The 20,818-nt window shown below is 45.1% G+C and overlaps 1 protein-coding gene across 5 annotated transcripts in view; it reads right to left on the bottom strand.

Annotated features, from left to right (window-relative positions):
* Positions 1–20,818, bottom strand: part of LOC149351105 (uncharacterized) — a 123,701-nt gene that overhangs the window by 10,008 nt on the left and 92,875 nt on the right. For all 5 annotated transcript variants that reach the window (XM_089580348.1, XM_089580344.1, XM_089580345.1 and 2 more), the window contains 3 exons: positions 19,240–19,425; positions 12,516–12,783; positions 2,450–2,662 (listed from right to left, as the gene is read on the bottom strand). In XM_089580348.1, coding sequence (XP_089436474.1) covers positions 2,450–2,662; positions 12,516–12,783; positions 19,240–19,425 — 667 coding nt within the window. The remainder of the gene's footprint in view (positions 1–2,449; positions 2,663–12,515; positions 12,784–19,239; positions 19,426–20,818) is intronic.

Raw genomic sequence — 20,818 nt, 5'->3', positions numbered from 1 at the left:
ACTGCCACCTACCACAGCACCTAATTTCAGTTTCGTTAAAATGTAGGACTGCATGAATAAGACAAGGACAGGAGACATAGGAATGAAAACGACACCATATGAGGGGATGCTGAGAAGTTCCTGGCTTTGCCCCCTTTCATGTCGAATTGAAAAATTAGTTGGGTACCATAAAAAAGCACAATATCTTTTTATGTAACTGTGCAAGTATGAGATGTTTCTTGTTTTTATAACTATTTTTAATTTCAGGTAGAACGTGAGATGGCAGAGGCACAAGCAAGTTTCATGCCTGTGGAATTACGGGTTGTGATGAAGTTGTTGTTTCTGTAGGGAAAGTCTGCAAAGGATATTTGCAGTGAGATGTCACAAACACTAGCGGAGAAATGTCCCTCCTACAGCACTGTCAAAACCTGGGCTGCTCGTTTCAAGACTGGGTATTTCACCGTTGAAGATGAGCCCCGTAGTGGGGGCCCCACAACTTCAACAGACCCGGCAACAAACGATTCTCTCCATAAGCTGATTCTTGAGGGTCGACGAATATCCATAAAAGAGATAGCCCAGATACTGGATATCTCCCGGGAGCGTGTTGGTTTTATTATTACCGATATACTAGACATGCACAAGCTTTCAGCAAAGTGGGTGTCGAAATGTTTGAACAGTGAACCAAAGGAGGCTTGAGTTGAGGCATCCAGAGCTGTTTTGACCCATTTTGATACTACAAAAGACTTTTTGAATAGATTAGTGACTGAGGATGAAGCATGGCTCCACATTTATGATCCTGAAACAAAGGAACAGTCAAAGGAATGGTGCCACAGTGGGTCCCCGCGACGGAAGAAATTCTGCGCCCAGAAATCGGCCAAAAAAGTCATGGCATCCATTTATCGGGACAAAAATGGAGTTCTGTTGCTATACTACCTGCCTCAGGGCTGTAATATAAGCGGAGAATATTATGCCGGCCTCCTCGATAAGCTGAAAGGGGCAATTAAGACGAAACGCCGAGGAAAGCTGAACAAAGGAATCCTTTTGTTGGAGGACAATGCACGTGCGCACACCTCCAAAGTTGTGGCTGTCAAACTGAAGGCCCTCAGTTTCCAATTGGTCCACCATCCCCCCTATTCATTTGACCTGGCCCCTTCTGACTACAATCTGTTTCCCAACTTGAAGAAAAATCTGAAGGGTCGTCATTTCGACGACATTGCTGACGTCAAACTTGCTGCTGAAGGCTGGTTTGACAACCTGTCACATAATTTTTTTTTTAAATAGACTAGAAAAGCAGAAAGAATGATGAAAGAAGTGCATCACACTCAGGGGGGAATATGTTGTATAAATGTGCACTTTCAAAACTCTGGCTACATTCTTTGTGTGCAAAGCCAGGAACTTCTCAGCATCCCCTCGTAGTTTGCTGTCTCTGTGGATTTAAAATGTTTTCCCCAGTATTGCTGTAACAAGACTCTAAAGAATACAAAGCAACCCTCAGTTCAAGATGTTGGAAAGCCCTTGGAAGAAACAGAAATACGAAACTTGAAAGTTTCTGATCTCGCTTCTATAACTCGGGATATCAGAAACGTCACTGATAAACCAGACAAACAGTATGGAATTTTCGGGAACTTTCTGCCTTTATAAACTGGCTTTTTCCGCAGGTGCCAGTTGGCGCCTAGGGACTGTGGTGATTAGAGCAGTATGCTAGGACATTTTAAGATGAGTGCAAGACATGGAACCTCACATGTATTTTTCTCTCTCTCCCTGCTTCTCTACCTCATACCCCCCACTGTGCTTAAAAGGGAGCTTCATCTGCATATGAGAATTAGCCAGAAATACCTAGCTTTCCTGTACATGGTATGGCAATCTGAACCGAATTAGCCCTAAATTTAGGAAATAAGAAAACATTAGACAGTCAAATTTGTAAAAAAGACTGAAGCCTCCAACTGGGACTCTTTAATATGACTAACTTTGGTTCCCCCCCTTTTTTTTCAACAAAAAAAATTTGGCAACTTACTAGAGCACATTCCTATGTGGGCTACAAGCCACTCAGTAAATAAGCAGCCAAACAGAAATAGCTAAAAAGTTAACTATTCAATATTAGTTAACCAGCCTATAGCCAGTTAACCAGTTTGATTTTGTCACCTCAAAAAAACGAACACGACACATGTCCAAAGCCATGCTAGTTTCCTCAAATGTTGTAAGGGTGAGTCCTGGGCTTGCTTGGGCTATTCTGCCTAAACGAAACTGGAAACCCATCTTTGGGGGCTTCAAGGCTGGCCCCTCTTGGTCACGAAAAAATAGAGGAGAGGCCTCTCAACAAAAAAGAAAAAATGCTCCCTAACAGGTGGACTTTTTTGTGTAGTGATAGGTTCATACATGTCCCTTTCCTTTCCCTTTTCCTCCAGCCTAGTCTGCAGTAATACGGAAGTCCCAGAGTAAAGTACAATGGAGAAAGAAGGCCAAAGCTCACCTGTATGCAGGCGTAGGGGCAGTGGGGGCACTTGTAGGGCTTGGTGCCCGAGTGGCGCATCTTGTGCCTGCGCAGCGAGTTGTGGTCCCCTGTGCGGTACTCGCACAGGTTGCAAGCAAACGGCTTCTCCCCCGTGTGCTGGCGCAGGTGCAGCTGCAGCATGGCTTTGCGGGCAGACATGTGGCCGCAGAACGAGCACACGTACGGTTTCACCTGCAATTATCCCCACTGTCTCAGCCCGTTGACACGAGCTACCATAACATGACAAGAGTGCAATAAATTCTGAAGGGTAAAATTTGTTAGCACTTACACACAAGGATGTGTGAAGAAAAGAGCTAGTCATGACATCACGTTTACTTACCAAATGAGAAGCTCAGTGAAAAACAGTGGCTAAGGCAACATGAGTTTCAGTTTCAAACACTGACTGGTGGGGTGGGGTGGTTGCACTTTTTTAGAGCTTCTGCAAGTGCATACAGATAAGGAAATGAAAAAGAGCTAGAAAAAAAAAAGATCAAGAGAGGGATGTAAAAAACCGACTGATGATCACGGTACTTCCGAATGCAAAATTTGAGCAGAGCTTGATCATGAGTTTGCGATATAGTGAGGCTGAAAACTTTGACAACACTTAAGCCACCCTTAAGAGTACATTGCCGCTTTGTTGCACAAGGCCTCTGACCTATCGCACTGAACAAACACTCCACAGGAGCGTAGAGAGGCGGAGTGCAAACCTTGCCTTGTTGTGCCATCCTCTGCCACATTTGCTGCTCCCTGCGAGAATGCATTGCAATGCAATGAGAATGGAATGTGCTTTGTTTCAAGATGGAACGCTGAAGCCACAAAGGACATGTCTTCGTTTGAAGCAGGCCAAGAAGCGCATGGCCCACACATTTAAAGCAGCGCGTGCCTGTTCCCATGATAAACAGCACGGACTCTGCAAATGGCCTCCACAGATGCCCATGCATGTGCTGGTTGACGGTTCGACTGCTGATTCATGGCTGACTCAAGCTGTGACTAGCAGTTTTGTGGTAAACCTTACGCTGATTTGAACATATCAGCTACACACCCATGTGACAATTAAGGGGCCCATAATCTTTGAGCAAGGAATCACCTCGCTTGGGCAAGGCAGTGCACTGTTTTTCGCAAACCCTCCAATGTGTGCTGCCAGAAATGCAGGGATTGCAAGGGTATCCCTGCAACTACCTCAGTCGCTTATGCACAGGTAATTGTGATGCATGTTCTTAGCATGATGGCTATCAGTAAACGAGTTTAGGAAGTCATTATGCAACAGCCAGCGCAAACTGAGCACGGCCCCTCTCACCTGCCCCCACCATACCCTCCCCCTCCCCCTCCACTTTACGCTCCTGCCTTTTTCTCTTCCACCGCTATCCCCTCCTCTGCCTTATCACTTTCACCCTTCCTTTGTTATTGCCCTACTTTCATCCTTTGCCATGCGCTTCACTTTGCTATTGCTCTACTGGTCACGCCAACAATGAGAACACTGTGCAGGCTAGGAACAGGCGCCTAATAGCTGTGTTCTAGAAAGTGCTTGTGGTGTCATTTCTACCTCCATCCTTGTCTGCATGCTTCTGCTCATGCTCTAAAATAATGCATAAAATTTCCCATTAAAAAAAAACAAAACAGCAGAAACTAAAATCCACACTTTCTGTTATAAAGGTGGCTGTCTGGCATAAATAGGAAAGGGAATATGCTTCAGATGGTCGCTATCTTCAGGCTCTAGTGCACTGAATTATGCCATTCTGTTAGGTGAAGCCTAGAAGCCCAAACAGCATTTATTCTGAATGGCACATGCTTGTCAAATAGGGCCTTTCTGGCAGCACATGTCAAGGTCATGTATGAATCACTGCCAAACTGATTTGTAAGAAGTGAGTTCCTGTACCTAGTAAATTCAGAAGGACAAGATAACACTGAACCTTACATCCACTTTAGTTCTCTATCAAACAATTTGTTGATCCTGCTCTAGGGTTTAAGGCAGGGGTTCTATGCTTTTGTGGCCACTGGCCGTTTTTCACAATGTTTGCACAACTGCTGCAGTTCCTCCACTTATGATAGAAAGACAAGTTTTAGCTCATTAGCAAGATGGTTTGGTTTATGGGGGTTTTAACACCCCAAAGCCACTTCGGCTATGAGGGACACCGCAGTGAAAGGTTCTAGAAATTTCTACAACCAGTGGTTCTTTAACATGCATTGACATCACACAGTACATAGGCCTCTATAATTCCGCCTGCATTGAAATTCAACTGCCGCGACTGGGATCGAACCCGCATCTTTCAGGTCAGCAACCGAGCGCCATAGCCCCTGAGCCACTGCGGCGGCTCATTAGAGAGATAAAAGTCTTTACATTTCAATGGTATGCTTTGCTCGTACAGTCAAACCAGATTATATCGAACTCGGTTTGATGGTCCTTTATACTGAATAATTTCTAAGCCCAGTAAAGCTACAGCGTGAATGCATAAGAAAATGTACGCAGATATCGTACAAAAATTAGCAGTCACATCCGATAGATAGAACTTTGGGCAACACCAGGCAACTCAAAAAGCTGACTTTCTCTCAACACATCTCTGGGGGTTAGCTTCCCCGCAAGACCGGTTGAACTTTGTACAACACCCGCCAAACTCAAGAAGTTGGGTTTCCTTCAGCACATCTCCAGAGGTTAGCTTTCCCACATGAGTTGGCGGGTAGTAAGGTGCTACGTAATTTTCGCATGCTTTTCGTTGTTTCTGTGTGCATGCAATGGCAGCTGCAAAATGGCAGAAATTCTCCTTTTCATGAATTTGGTAATTATCAACAGAGTTGAACGAGATGAAAAAATATAAAGTTGCCACAGTGTACAAGGTTCCTAGAGGCATGATGAGCACCATTTTGAACAAGGCTGACATTTGGACAAAAGTGGAGAAAAGACCTCGTGCTTGCGACGCCAGACATGCACTCACAGCTGTGTGCAAATGGTTCCTAGATGTTCAATCACGAAACGCTACCGGTTCTGGCCCCACGAGAGGAGCGGAAAGCAAACAAGTTTGGTTTTGTTCCCGACAGACCAAACTTTCGCGGTGGCTCTGGTTGGCTGCAGCGCTTTTTAAAGAACAGCACCAAATTTTTGGCAAGGCAATCACTGATGAGAGCCATGCTGTGGGCGTCAATGCTGTGAACAGGTTGACTGAAGAAACTTGAGGCAACAGCAAGGTACTAACCCCGTGATATTTTCAACGCAAATGAAACAGTTTTTTTTTTTTTGGCAGATGCTTCCGAACAAGACGCTGGCCTATCTAGACAAGTCCCACAGTGTAAAAATTAACAAGGCTAGAATATATCAGTGTTACTAGCCACCAACATAGAGGGATCGACGAAGCTTTGATCAATCATGATAAGAAAAAGCAAGGCTCCATGATGCTTACAGAATGCGCTTTCGGTCCTGGTGACTTACAGGTTCAATCAAAGAGCATGGACGACCTACGAGCTTTTTGTTAAGCGGCTGAAGTCTTGGAACGACGACCTGGTAGATCGCAACGCCTGCCCCCTCGTAGACAACTGCTGTGCCCCCGCTGCAGTGCCAGTTTTAGTAACAGTGTACTTCACTTCCTGCCTCTGAATGCTACGTCTGTACTTCAACCCTTGGACCTGAGGATAACCTGTGCGGTGAAGGCTGGTTATAGGAAATGTCCAACTGAGAGGCTCCTACAAAACCCAAGGACTGGAAGAGACCTAAAAATTGACCTCCTAGGCTCTTCGGCTATGCTGAGTGGCTCGTGGAATAATGTTAAAAATAACAATATACAGAACTGCTTCCGACATTCTGATCTCTGCTTTCCCAGAAAAGACAGAGCAAATTCTTAGATCCGTGCGCTCGACGAAGCCATTGCAAGTCTTGACAATTTGTGGAACCAGTTGTCCGAATTTCCTGGTGCAATTTGTAATGGGGCAGCCACAGGCAACTTTGTCTCCACACACGACGACATTGAAATAGTGGGAAGCTTGTGGACGAAGACATCATTGCTGACGTAATCTGTGCGCAGTGAGTGGTATGACATAAGTACATTTCTTTCCATGTTAATGTGTATGTATGTTGTTAAATTTACCGCTACTTTTATATCAAATTACACGTTATATTGAACTCATAGGCATTTTTTGCGGATTCGACTGTTGCAATAATTTCGCAGTAAAAGGTACAGCGCAAAATAGACAGGACTAATGAAGCGGACAGACACAGGCGCTGTCTTACGACTGATGATTTTATTGCTATGATGGTGCAATAAATAGGAGAACCTAAGCACAATAAACACGTGGCATTGCATCGCTGATTACACACACAAACAGGAAGAGAGAAGGAAGGAGGTAAAACCAGCACTAGTCACTTAGGCACCTTCTCTCTTCCTGTTCGTTGACGTACTCAACCAGCAACGCAATGCCACGTGTTGATTGTGCTTAGGTTCCCCTATTTATTGCACCATCATAGCAATAAAATTATCAGTCGTAAGTCAGCGCCTCTGTCTGCCCGCTTCTTTAGTCCTGTCCATTTTGCGCTGTACCTTTTCCTGCAAAATGTACCGATTAGCCCAGACAAGTACCCTGTATCAATAATCGTTGGTACGAGTGTAGAGAGAAAAAAAAGAAGCGCATAAAAAAATGATTTTTCGACCTGCTTGCTTCCAGGATGTGTTTGGGAAAAGATACTGCACCTAAAAAGCTGCCCTGCAGCATTTAACTGAAATGCAATCTCAGAATGTTGAGCACAGTTTATGGCTCCAGTGGGTAATTATTTAGAACCAGTGCTCTTAAAGAGACCGAAAATAACAAAAATGATGCATATGAAAGACTCAGTGGCTTAACATCTAATTGAAAAATCATGCATAATTGGCACATTTGTGGGCTATGCATATTTCGTGAAGTGTGCAAAATTTGTTTGAGCAGCACTAAGTAGTTCTTTAGATTTTGTTGCTCAAAGTAAACCATCATCGTGAAAATGCTACCCGCAGAGGTCTGGTGATACAGTACGACTGCTCTGGGTTGCATTTTGGCGCTGACGTTTAACTTTGACAATGAAAACTAAAAAATTACCAAGTGCTGCTCAAAGAAATTTGGCACACTTAACAAAATACGCACATTCCACAAATGTGCCAAATATGCATATGCTTTGTCAATTCGATGTTAAGCCATTAAGCCTTTAATACGTGTCATTTTTGGCCTTTTTCAGAGTGCAGTTTATTCTCTATGCAGCCCAGATTTTCAATGCCAAGCTCATAGCATAAACGCTAACTTAACTTAATAACTTAGCATAAATGCTTAGTACATAGATTGTGATGGCACAAGCTTTAAGGTTATGGGAATTTTGAATGCAGTGGGCAGAACTGAGAATGACTGCACAGTGCATTACAGTGGTGCGTTTCTGTTGAAGATGCCCGTTGCAATCAGGCTGTTACTGACAACACAGTCACATGGCCGCACCTTACATGGGTGGAAGGACCTTTGTTCTCTATGTCATATCGTTCATGCCAATCTTACGGTACCAGATTGGAGGCCATGCTGCAATAAAGTTTGCTCAAGCAATAAAGCAATAAAGTTTGCTCAAGCATTTTGCTCAAGCAAAATAAAGAAATTTCTTCTTAAATTTCTTCTTCTTAAAGTGCGCACCTTCTTCACTGTATCTAGTGGCAACAGGGACCACATTCCTTTACAGGTTGCGAGTCAGGCGCCTCCCAGGCCACATCTGCTGACACCGGTAGCCTGATGCGTTCTACTCTGCATGTGCTTGCCACTGCCTCTTCCTTGCCTCCGTGAGCATAAGCAGTGGTGCTACAGAGCAGAGGCCCCTTCCCAGACCTCAGGTTGAGAAAATGAAGAGAAAAATGGGCAGCACAGGGCAAAGGAGAACACAGCACCGCTTTGTGTAGAATCAGTCCGTGTCACCGGACATTAATGGTGGCGGTGGCACTAGACATTCAGGTCACTATGATGGACCAACTGGACAGTATGATTGGAAGGTAGTGAGGAAGTCATGCGACTTGTCATCAAGAAGTCGGATTCCTCAGTGACACAACCTGGTGGTGTTTAGTATGATCAGGTGGCCATCAGCGATGTCCGTGAGGTCGAAGAAGTCATAGTGAAGGTGTAGACACACAGCATACTCAAGCTGGTGAGGTGCTCGAGAGACAGGGGAGTTGAGAGCCTTGTCAGAGGACACACCAACCATGGAGGGAGAAGGTGGCACCAGAGATAGATGTTGGGGTGTTGCAGGAAGATGACGACTACAGCGCTTCAGAGTAGTGGTGGGAGACTATCTGTGCGTCACTCGAGTGCGCAATGGCACAGGCAGAAGCGAGGACTGGCGAACGCAGAGGTGAGCTCAGCAGGAAGCACCGAGTCAGCACGTTTCTCAGCAGTGGAATTAGGAACCACAGGCTTGGGAACCCTGACCGAACCTGTGTAAAGGCTGGTGGTGCAATGCGGATGGTGAGCAGATGCCGGGATAGGGAGCGGTGCGGGGACGTCAGTCGAAGTGGTGTTGTGAGGCACGGAAGCAACCACTGTCGCACTTGCACAAAACGAAGGCACGCGGCCTTCAGGATGTCGAAAAAGATTTTCGTCAGGCGGTGGCAGGTTGAGCTGATCGTAGAGCTCACTAAGCAGGCTCCACTTGGCCAGCAGGAAGCATCACGCCTGAACTGATGCCACTGACAAAAACAGAGACTCGGCCTGCGCGAACCAGGCGACCGGGGAATGCGGGCAAAAAGGCGGGAGGCGCAACTTAGCAGGACTGGCGTTACTGTGTGGGCGCCACTTGTCCGACGGTCGTTGACGCTGATACTTGGTGGCAGGCTGCCGAAGCTCCAAATGACCGATTGCAGAAGCCCAGGGGCTGTCAGTGGTCACCAATAATGTGGCAACAGGGGCCACATTTATTTAAAGGCTGTGAGGCAGGCGCCTCCCAGGCTGCGTCCGCTGACACCGGTAGCCTGATGTGTTCTAGCGCGTGTGTGCTTGCCACCACCTCTTTCTCGCCTTCGCAAGCTTAAGCGGTGGCACTACAATATCTTCTCTACTTAAAAGACTGTACCTATAAAGAAGTAGATAAAATGAGCCCAAGTAGCAGCAACCATGAAAAAGATTACGAGCTCTAACTACAGTCCTTCAGGATACAGGGTACTGTGTTAGTCAGTATGACATGAATGAAGTGCCTCCATACAAAGCATCAGATAAAGAAAGCAGGTGCAGTCCAAAGATTTGCACTGTGACCTCACACAAATATCCAGCTACAGAACAGCTTCTCAGTTCGGCCATGAGGAAGCTGCACCAGCACACTGATCACAGGACACCGGTTTTTGTTCACCAAGGCCATATGTGTTTCCACTATGTCACCATGAGTCAAAAGAGCTCAAACAGGCGGCTAGGCCTATCTGCATATGCACAACAAAAAAGAAGGGTTCAAAAGGTTCCCAAGGTTAAAGGGACACTGAGGAGAAATTGAAGTTGACTTGTATCAATAGAATACCAGCTCTTAACACAAAAGCACCACTCTTTCTGAAATTAAAGCTCTTGTAAGGTAGAAAAGAGCAAAAACTAAAATACAGGTACCAAAGCCACAGGCTAATCTCGTGAGTACGAGCGTGATTATGAAATAGGGAAAAAGGCACCACAGATCTCCCAGGCTGTCAAAGTTACACGAAGGTTACGTGTTTGATCGATATTGAAGTATATAATTTTTGTTTTGAAACCACTAGTGTACTTTTATCACACGACGAAACCAAAAAAAAAGACAACCTGAATGTTGTAAGTCAAATAAAACCTGCAAGTGGCGGTGCAACAGGCGGCCAGCTGAGTTTTGGTATGTTTTGGGGTGCTTCGCGGCAATGCGTTCTGCGTGCCTGCATGATTTCGTAATGGGCCTCAATTTACAAGGGCGGAGCAGCAGAGGACCTTCAAGTGCCTCTCTAAGTGCTCCTCGGATGAAGTTCATGCAATGGCATGCAACTGCGACAAAGAAAAAGAGCTGTGTATAGCCAATGTTCAACGCGCCTCCACGTTAGCAAATGCACTACTCGGCACGTTCGCATCGTCAACGTACCAAGAGGCTGGGCTACGAGTACAATGCAGAATTTAAATATGTCCACATGTACCAGTTGCCACACATCAGTCGTGATGGTGGCTCAGCGGTGACGACACTGCCGACTTCTTGGTGCTAGGACTTTTTTGCCAGATCCGCCGCCTCAGCCCTCAAGAGCATCACACGCTGTGTGGGGTTGAGATCGCTGAATGCAGGCCGCAGTTCTTTGCGAGAACTTTGTTGTCGGAATCAGGAACGTGATCCATCGTAACGTTGGTGCAAACGTAAACAAAGAAATGATGGCTGAAAGAGGCCTTCAACGTGCGGCCGGCAGTAGCTTTCATTTCGGCTGTTGCTATGCAGGAGCACAGCGCTTGCTGCCAGCAATCACAGAGTCCTCGTTTCCGTTTCCGCCACTTCACGACACTGTTCTTCTATTTCGTCCCCAGAGAGTCCCGAGTTTGGATTGGAGTGGCGGAAAAAGTTTTTCAACTTCAAATCCAAATCTCTTAGCAATAAGTGCACCTTTCACTGCCGGGCAAGTGGCAACAAAGCCACAAAATGCCGAACAATCGGATTTTACTAACAAAAAAAAAATTGATAGCGTTGTCCTCAGTGTCCCTTTAAAGAATATTTAATGGACTGCTCAGTGCATGAGAAAATTCGGGGCATCCCAGTTGAACTCTACTGAAGTATAAGCCGCAAGGTTGAGAGCAGTACTGTTGCTGACTGTAAAGGTTATAGACAAATGTAATGAAACGTTACTCAATGATTCGACCATTTCAGGTCATGAGAAGTGTATTTTCATAGGATGGCACTTGGATAAAAGTTAAGTGCAAAACTTTGATGTGGTGTATGACTCAGCTAATATGAACGTAGCTCAGTCAAGAGAAGAGATATAAGCATCCTATAATTAAGGTTGTCCTAGTAGAACAACATATAGAAGCAGTGAACTCCATATCATCGCAAAAACAGCACTATACTCCATTTCATACAAAGCATGCAACACTGCCAAAGCTAATGTGTCTGTTCGCACAGGCTAAGTCAGCGAGCAAAAAGTAGTTTGCCATACAACCAAAGTGAACACAAGCATGTATTGTTCTGACAAACCTAAAGTGCAGTGACCGGCACCTCCTGGACTTTGTTTAACCTTTTGCCACATTTCTGTTCTGCGACTCATCGAGACTTTGAGAAGTAAGAATTATATGAGGCAGTATGACACACGGCTGATAGGGTGAATCACTCCTACTCAATCTGCACCAAAAAAGTAGTTCACACACAGTGAAAATTATAGCCAGAGGGCCCGAACACTGAGTGCCTCACAGCTTCGACCATGATTTTCAATGCTACCACATCTTTTGATACTGCTCTTGGTTATCGTCCATACACTCACCGGAGTTTCGAGAAGGACGAATGACATGTGGCGGAGTAGTATGGTATCGCAGACACACTACTTCCGCAGCCTCCGCACCGTTGCCTGCTATGTATGAAACGGAGTACAGTAGTCCCTATCACAGCATCAGTACCTGACAAGAACCTTTCTTTTTTCCTGAACACAAGCAGCAAAGAAAGGACATGACAGAATGCCATTTTTGTTTTGTAGCTGCCCCTGGGTGCTAACTTGACCCACCAGCTTCTACAATGTCAGTGGAAAATATCAAGTTAAGGACTCCAAGAACTCTAGTATTTCTGATAAGGAATTTACGCTCCACCAGAAACTTTGGATGTGGCACGGATGTTGTCCCAGCAACACCTATAAGGCACAGCGCCAATCTTGAGTGCTATGGCCAAGTCCCTTAACTAAGAAAGCAGATGCGTGTGATGGTCCCTTATGGCCAGCATTATGCGCACAAAATATTTTTGTGCCGTGGGAATTCAAATGAGTTATCAAAATTTTGGCCACTGAACAGTTTTTTTTTTGGCCATTGATATTTTTGCACATGTGAATGAGAAGAACGATTATTAACAGCACTAAAAAAAAAACTAAGCTGATATCTAAACATAATTTACCTTTCCATGAACTGCTTGATGATGCTTGCGTAGGCATTTGGAGTCCGAGAATGTGCGCTGACAGAGTTCACAGGTCTGCTGGCTGTACCAACGTTTATGTGGCGTGTTCTTGCGGTCCAAATGCACAACATGATGGTTGCGTAGTTGTGACAGCTGCTTGAAACCCTTTCCACACTGGGCACATGTGAAGTCACGCTCTTCACTATGAATTCGAGCATGGTTCTCTAGCTTGAAAGCACTGAACGTCCGATAGTTGCACTGAGTGCACCTGCAAATTAAGAACAAGGCAGCAGTCACATCTCGCGTCACTACCCAGCCATTCGCATGCTTCACAATTAGGTAGCCTATTTAAAAAAAAAGAAAGAGCGAAGGAATGCCTCATTGCATGGACACCAGACTCTGAACCCTGCAAGAATGAGACCATTAGTACAAAATGGAAAGGATATGCAAATCATTGCCTTTTCCTCATATTTTTTTCTTTCACGCCTTCCACCCTTTTTCACAGCACCCATTAGGCAGAATAGTTCATTATACTAGTGCGAACGTATCCTGGAGCGCATGACACGCTCCAGGAATACATTCTGGAGAGACTCATTGACTGCAGACTTACTGCCATCATAACCTAGCATGGTCGTCACGTTTCTCTTATCTATAAAATCAAGAGTTTGACAGAACACCATCTGGCAAGCAGCAAACATTTTAGAAATAGTAAACACACACTTGCCAACGTTCACAAAAAAGGAAACATGATGTTCAGTGCCTGTACAGGTCCCTTGACCACACAGAGCACTGGATGGAACGACAATGGCTTATGAACAGTTGAAATTGCGCAGGAGGCGATTGTAGATTTCTGGAAGGTTTTTCACGTGTTCTGTTAAGAGCACGATATGTGATATGCGTCATGTTTCCTATTTCTCGAATGCTGAAGAGTGAATGTTTACTATTTCTACAATTCTCTCATCTATGCCCTCTCCATTACTTCTCCTTTTACACATCACGCAAACAGCCTCCTTAGACAACATTCTCTTTCTCTCTCTTTCTAAGGAAGGAGCAAATAACATCAGAACTGCATGCCATATGCTCAAAGTGCAATAAGCCTGGTGTGCTGTCACATGGATGCAGCGAGTAGGAACTGCAGATCATGCATCATGCTACACCAAAACACGACCACCACAAAAGCAGAGCTGAGTCTGTTTACACACAGGTAGGCAGTATCACAACACCTTTAAAAGTTGCAAATCTATATACAGTACAGGTCAGGGAGTTGGTTTTGTGCCACCATTAAAATCAGAAATGAGTTAAATGTCACAGTTCTATATAGCTGTCACGTAAGGAACACTGAACTATTTCTGGTAGCAGTTTAGTGGTTGTGGGCAAATATATTTGAGTAAAAAATTCATCCGAGATAATACCAGCAAAATAATTCCATTCAATTTCCTAACTATTACTGTAAGGATTCGAGACAATTGGATCTCTGAAGCCATGCCAGTATGGATTCTAACATTTATGTGCAGCATTACAAAATATGAAGGACATGGAACTAAGTTCACAACTTCATGTACTGAGTGAGGGCATATTGCACATCGAACCATGTAAAATACTTAAATTTAATTGGTTTTCAAATTACACACACAAAAAAAGCAGACGGTTTAGCATGGCTCAGTGCAGAATATTGTGCAGTAGCACTAGTTATGGTGGGTACTTAAGGTCCTTACGTGGTAAAGGCATTTGACCTAAAGGCCTTTACCATAAAATCCTTTGAGTAAAGACCTGAATAAAGGCCTTCGCCTGGGTGAAGGCCTGCCAGGTGTGCCAGGTACCTGCCACTAATTTGTGGGGGTGCCACTTGACAAAACACTCCTGGCATCGAGACTGGCGCAGTGGTCCCGTTTTGACACCAGAAGTGCTTTGGCAGGTGGCACCCCAATGCAGAGTGGCACGGGTCGGAACTTGGAATACTTATAGGAAATGAACGGTAAGCTGATCGGTCTGTAATTTTTCAAGTGACCGCCTGTAATTCATACTCAACAGCTAGCTCAGTGATGTGATTGGACAAAGTCACTTTGGAGCAGGTTTTCGAACAGCCAAAAGTGCTTTCAGGCGAAGAAAGGTGAGTGTTTGACACAGATGTATACCTTATTTTCCAGTGCATATGTCACGATTTTTTTTTCTGGATTTTTCATCGCTTTAACTTCGGTCTGCTTAAAAAATACGTGAGCCACCATGCACCATCTTTTACCGTTTCTAGTAACTATGTTTGAGAAGAAAATTGAAGCGTAAAAAAGAGAAAAAGAATCAAGCCATTAGAGAGTCTTATAGTCCTGTCACACGGGCGTTTCGAAGGCCCTTGAACCGATAGTCTATCGACTCAAAGGCGATCGAGCGCTGCTACACAGGCAGTTTGAATGACCATCGAGTCAACAGTCTATCGAGTCAACGGAGCACCGCGGAGCTCTATCGAGATTTGGAGGGCCTTTGAGCATCGCCCAATGTTTCTAGCATTGCTTTGAAAGGCGCCAACGCACACTTTCGTGCATGATACATAAGCATGAACAGACATTATTCTCTCAAACTTTAATGCAAGCAGTAAACTATCAGTCTGCACAATAATTTAAAAATTGTATCGGTCTGGTTTAAACCGCATTATTTTTCTGCTCTTCATTGCGAAAGCCAAAAACGTCAGCGTTGTCAGTGTTGCCAGAGCCTTACAAAATGCCAACAGCAGGTAGTCTTTCAAGACAGCGCAACTGGCCTTTAATAATAACTAAAAACCTCCTATAGGCACGTTCACACTTCCTCAAAAATCCAGTGAGCGAAGCGGATTTGGCCGCTTTTGACGCCGACTGGCGCGGAAAGCGGTGCAGCGAGGCCGATTGGTCCAGACCGATTTCCGCTGCGGGGTGACAAACATGACGGCGCCCTTCAAAGCCGGACCCCTCGCTTCGGACTGAATTCTTGTTGTTGCTGCCTTTATCAGTCCGTTCACTGGTCATAAATGGGGCACCGGTCTTTCGTTTCGTCTCACCTTTCCGATAAGAAAATGTATGAGTGATAAATTTGCTTTATTTTTTATTTAGAGTGAAGATTCTGCCGCTGCTAGGCTTAGGAGAGTCGGTTTGTTGACAGTAATCGTTCCCGTCCTGACAACCAATTGGCGCCACTATAGGCTGAGTTTATTTTTGCATCTGTGCTAGCATACACTGAACTAAAAGTGGGAATGAGCTTGCGTTTAGCGTACGTAAGCATGCATACGCTTGCGGTACGTAGACAGCGTAAATTTATGCTCTTTTCTCACTGTATCTGTGCACGCCGCGATCGGCAACGTGGTGTGCAAAAGCGAGAAACAGCAGCGGCGCGGCGGTTCCACCTTGCCCGGGCGTCAACAGATGAGAACAGGCGCTAGTTTTTGTGGCGAGTGAATCCACTTCGCTCGCCGGATTTTTGGACAAGTGTGAACGCACCATATGACTGCAAAAAAAGTGTATTTAAACATTTCGTTACGTTTTATAGAAATATTTTTGTTATTTGCGCGAAACCGAACGTAACGATTGTGGTGCCAGACGAGCTTGGCAGAAGACACGAAAGCCATTTAAATGGCCATTGAGATTTGCCGTGTAGCAGCAGCACAACTCTCTCGAGTTCGACGGCGATCGAAAATCTCGAAAGCCCTCGACTCGATGGCCATTGAAACTGGCCGTGTGACAGGGGTATTAGTGCAGCCCAATCTGCTACTGTGAGCCGCTTCCACGGAGATCGACCCAGCAACACTTGAGCTGTGGCAAATGTGCCCTTCTTGGGCCCATCTGCGCATGTGCAGGTAGCTCCTTGCAGAAGCGGTTCATGGTAGCAGCACGCAGATCATGCTACGCTAAAACTATTTTTAGATGTCACCCTACGGCTGGAATCACAATCTCGACCAGACAGAATGCGGTGGTGGTGCGCGCTTCGTGCCGCCGCATCCAGTCCAGTCACATTCTTGAAGGTTTCGATTTGATTTCAGCATCATATTCATATGGTGTCTTGTGTGTGATGCATGATCAACATGACGCCGCCTGCGAAGCGAAGAAGCTACAATGCAAAACTGAAACTTCGTACTGTTGAATATGCACTGCAGAATGGGAACCGGGTAGCAGAAAGACAGTTCGATGGGAGTGAAAAAAACTATCTAGGACTGGCGCAAGCCCACAAGAATGCTCTGGTCGATGAAACAAACAAGAAAGGCAGGCCTCAGGAAGAATTAAGGCACGCTTATCAGAGCTAAAGGATAGTCTGCGCATGGCAGCTGCCGCATGCATGTATCTATGTCACACTCACCAATGAAGCAATACTCAGTGTACTTTTATAACGCTTATCGAATTTTGTTGACACCGATTTTTGTCGCAGATCACAGAGGCCACGCTCTACTGCCATTCCCTTCTAACTGGTAGGAACCAGTCCTTTTTGGCAATAATTTCATGAATTTGAATTCACTTGTGGAAAGACTTTTAAATACAATTTCTTGATGATCAATGTGCCTTTCACTCCCGGATAAATGCATATGCCAGAAAGAGTCACAGAATCAATTTTTACTGGGAACAATAATTCAGTGTTGTCGTCAGTGTCCCGTCAAGTTGGCTTTTCCATGCTGGACGTATGCATGCCACGCATGGCTTAACTGCCTCTTTTTGATAAGACAACAAAGCGAACCCCAGAACTAATGTCCACTGAGAGCTTCGCGTTAACGTGCTGCTTCCCCACTTCGACCAAGGAAGGACATGAAAGTCAACACTGGCACTGTTTGTGAATGTTTGTGTCATGAGCATTTCCCTCCACACCACGGATGACCAAAGTAAATCTCTGCATGCTGGATGCCTGTTTCACTTCTGTTTTTATTACACGGGCTTACAACGAGCATGTCCAGCATGCATGATGTCTGCTCACATATACAGTGGAACTCGCATATATTGAACTCGGAAAAAAACATCCACAAGTTCGATAAAACATGTAATTTGATGTCACAGTAAAAGTAAATTTAACAGCATATAAACACATTGAGATGAAAAAAATATATATATTTCTTGATAGCCACTTACTGTGTGCCTTCAAAGAGAGCACATTTCCAATGTTATCTAAGGGCTCCAAACAGCAGGGACTGCAGCATTCTATCTACGCACAATTGCGACGAACCATGCTGAGCGCACAAAGCATGTTGAAACATGCGAGTACAGGTTCTCTCAAGTCCTCTTCCCAATTTGCATCAGTGGTGTCCTGGTTATCCGCGACTTTGACAATGATCTCTTCATCAGCAAGCTCTCCTGCGGTCCCAGCGTCGTTGTGTACAAAGACAAAGTTGCCTATGGCTGCCCCATCACAAACAGCACCAAGAAATTCAGACAACTGGTTTCACAAATCATCAGGACCTGTGATGGCTTCGTTGAGCTCGACCAACAAAGAATTTGCTCGTCTTCTCTGGGAAAGCTGAGACCAGAATGTCGAAAGCAGTTCTGTACAGTTTCGTTTCTGACATCATTCCAGAACCCACTCAGCACAGACAGGGCACGCAAGAGGTCGATTTTAAGGTCTCTTCCAGTCCTCAGGTTTTGCAGGAGCCGTTCAACTGGACATTTCCTAAAAACAACCATTACAGCGTAATTATCCCTTGGTCCAAGGGTTAACGAACCGATTTAGCGCTCAGCGGCAGGAAATTAAGTGCAATGTTGCTGAAACTAGCACTGCAGCAGTGGGCACAGCCGCTGTCTATGATGAGGCAGACATAGCGATCTTGGCCTACCAGGTTGTCGTTCACAAAAGGTCTTGGATTCAGCCACCTGTCAAAAAGTTTGCGGATATCCGTGCTCTTCGATTAGACCTGTAGGTCACTGGAATTGAAAGCGCGTTCTGCAAGCATTGCAGAGACTTGCTTTTTCCGATCATGAGTAGTCGAAGCTTCGTTGATCCATCCATGTTGGTGGTAAGCAACTTCAGATTTTTTCTCACCTCGTTCAACTCGCTGGTAATTTCATGTTTCATGAAAAAAGGGGAGTTTCTGCTGTTTCGCGGCTGCCATCATGAGCATACAGAGATGGTGAAAACCATGTGAAATTGCCAAGGGCAGCTTGGCGCACCGTACGTGCAACTGCATGACAACGCGGGAACAACTGACGCAATGCGCTAAAAACACAAACTCTGGTTGGCTTTTTGTACGATGTAGCCGTACATTTTCTATACATTCACGTTGTAGCTTTACGGTGCGCAGAAATTATTCTATATAAAGGATAATTTGGTATAATCATGTTCAACTGTATATGCTAAGGAATGCATAATTGAAGGATTCTCAGAAAAATTAGGCTTTCCGTTAGTGCCGGTCCTAACTCAGATGTAGGATTACATGCGGCACCCAAAAATTTTGTTCTCATGGAAATACGGACTTTTGGTGCAGGCTTTGCCTTTGGGCACAATCTGGTGCAATTGGCGCAGCAATCACATCACTGCCAGCTAGCTGTGGCACATGTCAAGGATGTATATCTTTTTTTTTTGTTTACACGTGAATTTTTAAGAATCAATTGGAAGACAGACCTTTTTTTTTTTCCATTTTTCCAAATTATCTCGCACTCAAACACAACACATTTGAATTTGTTGAGACTATCATAAGTCCTGAAATAAGATGGCAAGATAAATATGCCTAGCATTTCAATGGAGCCAACATAAGAACCAGCACATCACTGTATAACTGTGTGGCAAGCACCTGTGCAAGTCCAAGTCTAGAAGGTGACTCCTCCACAGGTGCATGGCAAGGCTACGCCAATGGTCCCTCTGTTCCCCACATTCAGGGCAGCAGTATGGTCGAGAAGCAGTAGGTGTGTGGCACCGCACGTGGTACTCGAGGCTTTCCTCAGTACGAAACCTGTACCCACAGCTACGCTCACCACACCTGAAATGACAAAGAACATTTTCTAATGAATACAAAAAAGTGTTGACAGGAAGAACATATTACAATGCTATTTCCGTTACTTTTTAATCCACTGCAGCTAAAGCATTTGCAGATTTTCTACCAAAGAAACCAAAGAAACATTATAGTGATTAATTTACTGATTTGATTTTTATGTACCACAGCAAATATTAGGCTATGAATCATGCCGCATGGTAGGGCTCTGGATTAATTCTGACCACCAGGGGTTCTTTAAGAAGCTGCAAAACCTCAGTACATTTCTGTTCTTGCAATTCACCTCCACCGATAAGCGACCACCTCGAGACAGAAACGCCCCAATTCCATTTACGGCAACCAAATGTCATACCCACTGAGCTATATTGGTGCCCACCGTGGGCCACCCTTCTCTGCATCACTTCATACCCCATCCCCAAAAACATACACCCTGACACCAACATGAACGCTGCTCATCGAAAGAATCAGGCACACCTCCACAACCAACTTCTTGATGACTTGCACATAACACAGCATAAGTTGCCAGTCACGATTCTAACACACCCTTATTGTCTACTCTACCTTTTACTGTCTTACTGCTCCGCACTCCCCCTCGCAAGCCTACTCCGACGTCTCTCTTTGTGATGATCTAGACTCTTAGGCCATCTGCTCTACTACATCCCCTGCCCTCTCTACTCAGTCCTCTCACTTGTCCACTCACATTACCACTTTTTCCGACTCCCACTTCACTCTTTGCACGTTTTCAACACATCACACATCTCTTTAACACCCTTCATGCCTCTCTTTTGCTCATCCCCATCTATGCTTTCATCTTCATTGGATTCCTGGTCACGCTGAGATCGCGGGCAATGAACCAGCAAAATCGCCGTTCCGCACTAATTTCCACCTGGGACACATTATCTGCTGGCTACAGTCCTACGCCCAAAACATGTCCCTCAAACTCACCGACAAACAATGCACAGCCATCCTACAAAACCTTCCACCGGCCTGTTAACATCTTAACCTTACCCCCTTTTACTTCATGCATGAACAGGCCACCATACTTTGCCATGCACAGACACACACACCTTCCCTCACACGCATCTCTTCCAGCAATGCCCCAGGCACTCCACCTGCAATGACTGCAGAGGATACCCTGACAATGAGCACTCCTACTGATCCTGCCCTGTTACGCAGCCCTCTCTCTAGTACTTTCTCCTCTCCATTCGCTGCTCCCAAAGGCTCACTTCCTGGCAGGAGTCTCCATATAGAAATGGAGAAGATGCAGAAACATAGACTGAACAAAAAATAAGGGTTAAATTGAATAAGAAAACACTGCTGTATTCATGTCATCTTGCTCATAATGTGGCAACATGTATGCTGCTACTTCGTCATTATTTCA

This window comes from Amblyomma mixtum, chromosome 3 (genome assembly GCF_055824585.1).
Source record: "Amblyomma mixtum isolate Tamu chromosome 3, ASM5582458v1, whole genome shotgun sequence".
Taxonomy (NCBI): domain Eukaryota; kingdom Metazoa; phylum Arthropoda; class Arachnida; order Ixodida; family Ixodidae; genus Amblyomma; species Amblyomma mixtum.
Note: the sequence above shows the minus strand (reverse complement) of the source record. Positions and strands in the feature narration are given on the sequence as shown.